General features: G+C 46.2%; 1 protein-coding gene across 2 annotated transcripts in view; it reads left to right on the top strand.

The window, feature by feature from the left end:
- Nucleotides 1-6: 6 nt before the first annotated feature.
- The window catches only part of DNAJC9 (DnaJ heat shock protein family (Hsp40) member C9), an 8,374-nt gene continuing 1,507 nt past the window's right edge, over nt 7-6,873 (top strand). Inside the window, exons 1-4 of one of the 2 annotated variants that reach the window (XM_025214155.1) lie at nt 7-179; nt 2,022-2,276; nt 3,071-3,157; nt 4,073-4,131. In XM_025214155.1, the coding sequence (XP_025069940.1) occupies nt 2,121-2,276; nt 3,071-3,157; nt 4,073-4,105 (276 nt within the window). In that variant the 5' untranslated portion in view covers nt 7-179; nt 2,022-2,120 and the 3' untranslated portion in view covers nt 4,106-4,131. Of the gene's footprint in view, nt 180-2,021; nt 2,277-3,070; nt 3,158-4,072; nt 4,132-6,873 lie in introns of those variants that run through there. The other variant, XM_014524065.2, reaches the window with a different exon arrangement.

Here is a 6,873-nt window from a genome sequence, read left to right as displayed (position 1 = left end):
GGGCCGCGGGGCTCGGCGGTAACGTTGTCCCGCCGTAGGTGCTGGGCCGGGCTTACGCGGTGTTGAGCGACCCCGAGCAGCGCGCTGTGTACGACGAGCAGGGCCTGGTGGACGAGGAGTCGGACGTGCGGAGCCAGGACCGCGACTGGGCCGAGTACTGGAGGCTGCTCTTCAAGAAGGTGGGTGTTGTGTCCCCTCCCGGATCTTCCCTCATGCCTCTTGCTTGCCCTGGGTGTTTGTAGCCCTGGCAGTATCTCACCACCCCTGGAGGGACCTTGCAGCTGCCAGGTTGGGGGGAGCCAGCCAAGGACCGTCTCTGCAGGAGCAGGGCTAGCGACCGACAGCCCGTGCCCCGGATTCCACCTGTGGACGTGTGGTGTCAGTGGCACCTGGTGCAGGCGCTCTCCCCAGGTTGCCTTACTCAGCGGTATTAATTATGCACCCACCTTCTAATGCCTCGCCTCTGACAGACTAAACACACGCAAGGACCTGGGTGTTCTGGCATGGCTTTGTACCCAAGTTCCAAATGTAAATCCTACAGCCCCTGCTCAGGTCTTTCCTCATCTTGGAGGCACCTTCAAGTCCAGTGGTCACCAGTGGTCCCTGGACTTGAAGTAGATCTTAGAGCCTCTTGCGGTAGATCTGAGGCTGGGGTGGGGGACGTGCACATGCATACCCGAGCCCAGCAGGTCAGTCCACGGGGGAGAGAAGGGGTGGGGGCTAGATCAAGGTCCCTGCGGTGAGGGACAGTGCCACAGAAGCAGGGGTAAATTGAGTGTGGGGGACTTACCTGCTGGGGAGGTGTGCCCCCAAATAACTTTTTCTGCCACTGCCTTGATCTGTCCGTCCCCGCCTTTCTCTCCACACAGACTTACCTGCTTGTGGGGGGGAGATGGCACACAGTAGATCTTGGGTTGCTTTTAAATGCCAAAGGTGATCTCTTGTTTAAAAAGGTTGGAGACCGCTGCTCAAGTCCATCAGCACCTGGTTTGTTTTGTTTTTATTTTTGCCTCCATTTTCCTTGGGCGTGTAAAGTTCTGAATGGTGGCCCTCACCCTGCTGCCAGGAAGATAATAGTAGCAGTGCAGGGTTCCAGTACCTGCCTCCCCACATCTGAGCTGGGCTGAGTCATTTTGTCCTGCAGTTGGAAAAAGTTGTCTACTCCTGGTCCAGGGACATCCATGAGATACAGGGGGACAGAGCAGGACAAAGCTGAAGAGACTTGGTGGTTGATACTGAGACTGAACCACTTGGTGGTTCTGCCAAGGCTCCTTACTCTGTCATAAACCAAATGTCAGCAGTGCTCCCTCTTTTTAGGGTGACTTGGTAGCAGGGTTGTAGAGCCCAAACACTTGTCTAACCTTTCTTCCAAGTATATGGTTGGTCCAATAAACAAGGTCTGTCTGGTAATATCTTTTATCACAATTTGGGACAGTCTCTGGAGCTACAACGCTGACAAAGGAAGAGGAAACAAAGTGTCTTTCTTTGAGGTCCTTGTTCGTACCACTATATTTCATCAAATAGAAGCTGGTCTTGAATTGAAGATGGGCAAATTTTCTGACTCTTGGTTCAAAGAAAAGCCCCTCTTCCCCCTCTACCTCCCTCCCCACACACACATCCCAAATAAAGAGCTGTTTGCAAGTCTGTAGCCTGCATGGTATATACAAGAGGTTTTTTCTTTGCCTCAGATTGAAGATGCAAGTCCTCTCTAAAAGAAATCTTGGCTTTAAAAAGTACGTTTTGTACTTGAAGGAATACAAGGGATATTTTAGTGTGGTTTAACCACAGAGGACATCAATGACCAGACCGATAGTTCAGTTTCTTCAGAACTTGTTTTAAAAGATAGTGATGGGTGCGTGCGTGCACAGTACAATCTTGAATCTTAGCTAGTAGAGAAGATCATGGGAGGCATGCTGGGCTGCAGTGTATGGGGCCTTTTTATTCTTTATTTTCTTGCAAACTTGCCTTCTGCAAGTTTTATAATTAATGAAATTGTGCATGCTTTATTTTTTTAAATTCAGATCACCATAAAGGATATTCAGGATTTTGAGAAGAAGTACAAAGGTTCAGAAGAAGAGCTGGCTGACATTAAATCAGCATATAAAGATTTCAAAGGAGACATGGACAAGCTTATGGAATCTGTGCTGTGTGTGGATTATACAGATGAGCCCAGGATAAGGAAGATTATACAGCAGGCCATTGACTCAGGAGAGGTTCCATCCTATAAAGCTTTCATTAAAGAAGCTAGGCAGAAAATGAATGCAAGGAAAAGGAGGGTATGTTAAAATGTATACCAGGGCCCCAAGAGAAGATAAATGCCATTTGGTATTGAATGCCAAATATAAATATTTAAAAATGCATTTCACTTAAATCCATGTAGACTCTCTGTACTTCTTAATTTCTCCTCCTGATAGAATTGTGATACTCCTGTCTGTCAACTAGATGTTAAAATTTGGCCAGTCTCGGAACTCTCTGCATTCTTTTTCCTCGGAAGTAACTTAATTCTGCAAACATCACGTTCTAAAATTATAATCATTTTTTGAAAAGTTTCTATGCAATCATAGGCATTGTTCGCATTTTACTTTCTACTTGCATTTTTTTCTATATGAATACGGTTTCCCTTCTGTTAACAATTTAGCAAAAGTTTCAGTATAATTGAACTTAATTTAGAAGGGTATCTCAGATCATGAGAACAAAATATTATTTTACCTTAAGGTATCCCACCATGGTATTCACTTCTTATACCATCAGTTTTATGGTACCACTTCTTGTACCATCAAGTTTGAGTCTCATTTAAACAGTAGAAGCTATTTAAATACATGTCTGACAGCAACAATTAATATATCTTCCCAGTGATGGAATCATTAAGGGATAAGTGTTTGTGTTTAAAATGAATTGCATTTCTTGTGGACATGCTACCTTGAATAATAGTTTTCGGCTAGAGATTTTGTTTCTTTGCTCTTGTTTGCACGTAGACCACAAAAACTAAAAAGTCAGTGTCTGCTATAACAACATTTTGATCAAATGCAATACTAAGGACTCCTATCTAAGCAGTTAATTGCTATTTCAGGCTGAAGAAGAAGCTAAAGAAGCAGAGAAGTCCAGGAAAGAACTAGGCCTTGGTGAAGGAGAAGATGACTTGAAAGCACTTATTCAAGTAAGATTTTCAGAATATCTGGAAAGAGAATGTTTTTATCGCGATTACTGTTAACTAATTTTTGGGGATCAAAAGATATTTCATGTGCAGATATAATAATTTGATCCTCAGAACTACATATTCATCTATCTTAGTTCAGAATCTGATTCCCCTAGTGTTATAGTTCTGTGCATTCTTATTTATTCTTCAGAAAGTTCTAATCAACACTGAGCATAATGCAAAATCTTGTTGCATAAATCCTATTTTAAAATGACCTGGTTCATTGCAGTTATCACAAGTCATGCGTTTGGAACTATAAGACAAGTGGCTGACCTGCAGTGCATGTGCAGCCTCTGTGACACAGCAGATTGAGGAGTAGGCAGGGAGCAGAAGCAGCAGCAGAAGGGGTTGAAATAGCACTTGGGGAGGGCACAGGACTTGACTTGTGGCCTGTTTGCCATACAGGCTTGTTCCCATTGCCATTAGATATGGCACAGTGAAAGATGCATCGATGCATGTGCTGTCCCTGATGGAACTGGATAGCAATAGACTGGACATTAGGAAGAACTTCTTCACAGTTAGAGTGGCCAAGGTCTGGAATGCACTCCCAAGGGAGGTGGTGCTCTCCCCTACCCTGGGGGTCTTCAAGAGGAGGTTGGATATGCATCTAGCTGGGCTCATCTAAACCCAGCCCTCTTTCCTGCCTATGCAGGGGGTCGGACTTGATGATCTATTGAGGTCCCTTCCAACCCTAACATCTATGAATCAATACTCTTCAGTGGTGTCTCCTTGCTCCTTGTCTCCTTAGTAATGGTGGTTTCTACCTGTGCAGTAGAGTAAGGACATGCGATCATCCTGTATTTGCTGTCTTGAGACAGCTAGGTGTACTGAAATGCTTTTCTCTATGCTAATGATTATTCCATTTTATATCTTTAGCTCATCCTTCCCAGTAGTGTCAAATGGGCATAATTGGGGCATGAATAAGAGCAAGAGAGGTGAGGCTCAGTCCTTAAGAATATTACAGAATATGTAGGATTGAAGGAAGCAACTAGAGTAACAGATGTTCTAGGTCCTTTTATTGACTTCACGGCCCCTTCTGTGTGTACAGGTAAAAGCACAATGGGTTCAAATGTGCACTTCACGCAATCATATATTACATCCCATTGCACCTTATTGCTGGTACAGGGGAAGCCCGATCTTCAACTCCTCCTACACTGGCAAGAGGCAAGCTCCCATGGCTAAGAGCCCCACACACCCCAGTTAAGAGGCTCCCAGCTGCAGGGGCAATCTCCCTGTCCTGGGAGTGCGAACCAACCCTGTAGCAGGGGAATTGCCCCTGCAGCAATCCTGTGGCCCTGGGGAGCTTGCCAGAAGGCATACTACAGGATTTGCAGCCCTGACTAGGTGAGGTGCACCCCTGTGGCTGGGAGCCCTGTCAACTGATGGGACTCTCAGCCACAGGGGAGACCCTGCTGCATGTGCAAATTAAACTACGTTGGGTTGGAGTTTTTTGTAATGTGATAAGTACTTTGCATTTATAGCTGGTCTCAAGTCGATTCCGCAATTTACCAGGTAATTGCATGATACCTGTAACATGTAGAGGGGGCCTAAGTGATGATCAGACACCCTCAATGTTCTCATCTTACGGATTTAGTTAAATAACTGGATTCTTTAAAGGATGAAAATGTAGTAGGGGTGCACCGATAAAGATTTTTTTTTTGGCTGATATCATTAGCTGATGATTAACCAATTATATTGGCTGAAGTGGATCCAATAACTGATATTTAGTAATGGTGCAAGGCATTTTAAACTACTGACCTAAATAAACCTTTTTTTGTTAGCCTTACACATACTTATACACACACCTCCTGCCTGCTGTGGCCCTCGAGGAAGGTAGTGACAACTTTATTCCCATACATGTGGCCCCCCTTGCCCATGACTCCTGCCAGCAGCCCTGCTCTCCTTGCAGCATGTCCTGCCATCCCAGCTGGGCGGGGTGGACCCTCATGCAGACTGGCACCAGGTACATTTGGAGCCCCAGACCATGCCACTGCTGCAGTGCCGGCGAGCCCCTCACAGCCGAGCTCCTGCAGCCGCTGGGGAGAAGCTGCTTTTGCAAAGGTGCCCAGTGCCTGACGGAGCAAAATCTTTCTCGCGCAGCACCTTACCTCACTTGTGTGCAGCCCAGTCTCCACGGCAGCCCTAGTGTCAGGCCCCTGCTGTGCACAGTGTTGCCATGGCAGCAGTAGCAGGAGCCAGTAACAGTCTCTTTGCTGAGCATGGCACCCTGTGACCATTCCCTGGTACCCTCTCCCACTCCCAGCGCTCCCTGGGACCTGTAGTCTGCTATGGGTCAGACCAGCATCAGGGCACAGAAACTGGGCTATCCTCACCAGGGTGTTCCGGGCACACTGCCCTAATTGGTTACAATGATCAAAAAAAGCTGATAACCAATGTTATTTTCCTTTTATCACTGCCAATCCAATAGCCAACCAATATATCAGTGCACCCTTAAAAAAAAGTAGCTGTTGAAGATGCTTCCCCCAGCCTGGTGTATTTGACCAGGAGATTACTGGTCCATGATATGGATCTATCTTTGTCATCTCTAGACAGGATGTTTATACTGCGTTTTATGTGGTCACTACACCTTAACTTCCTTTACAGCTGAAGCTAGGAAAGCTGTTATTACTTGATTGTGTGGACTGCCTTCATATAAACACAGCACCCCGCTCCAGACTTTATTGATTTGCCTTCTGTTTTCCTAGTGGGATTTAAAGTGCTGACTCTTACCCAAAAGCCATGCCCAGATGAGCATGGACATTTGCTTCCTCAGGGCCAAATAGCAGTGGCACACTTTGTGCTGCTGCTACTTCCCCCCCAAGCAATGCCTGTGCCACATGCACTGGTGTGCAGCAGGTTACCTTGGGTGGGGTAGGGGAGGCTGGGACCAGCAACTGCTGGTCCCAGCTGGCTTACCTGAGGGCTGGGGCAGCTGGAGCATGGCTCCAGCAGGCCAGACTCTGGTTTTAGACCGTGCCTGCTGCTGCCCTGCTTTTTTTCTGTGTGGGGTTTTTTGCTCCTGGGATCTCACAGGGTCAAAAATAAACAAAACACCCCAGCACTGCAACGTAGCAGCACAGGAAATGCCTGAATGTGCACATACTGCATGGCCACGCTTGTCTGGACATGGTCAGAGTCCAAGTTGGTCGGATTCTGAGGAGTGTTGAGCATCTTGAAGTCCATTTAGGGAATTACAGGGGCATAGTTCCTTCAAAAAGCTAAGTCAGAAGTGACTTCAAGCCACTTTTTTGAGGAATTGTCTGTGTTCCTGTATCATGCTGCCATGGCTGAGGTTGGCGAAGATGCTGGAGTTAAAGCTCCTCTGATGTAAAAGGGAGGCTCATGAGAACCTTTTAACTTTTACAATTCTCTGCTTGCTTCCTTGCCTTGATTTGAAATAACTGGAACATGTTGATCTTTCCCAAATACTGCAAGGCTTACCTGCTTGAAAAGGAATCTAGGGGATGCTGTGGAAGCTGGAATATTAGGTATCAGATCATGACTTGTATTGTGCTTTCTGATTTAGACTCAGGGAGAAAGTACACTGTTTGGGCCATTTCATAAATGCTGGTAAGCCTTCTAAGATACCTAACTTTTTATAAGCAACTAAGAAACATGTTTCAATTATCTACTTGTAAAATGTCATGCGTGTAGTCATTTCCACCCCCCACTCCCCC

The sequence above is a fragment of the Alligator sinensis genome, unplaced genomic scaffold (genome assembly GCF_000455745.1).
Source record: "Alligator sinensis unplaced genomic scaffold, ASM45574v1 scaffold1274_1, whole genome shotgun sequence".
NCBI lineage: Eukaryota > Metazoa > Chordata > Crocodylia > Alligatoridae > Alligator > Alligator sinensis.
Note: the sequence above shows the minus strand (reverse complement) of the source record. Positions and strands in the feature narration are given on the sequence as shown.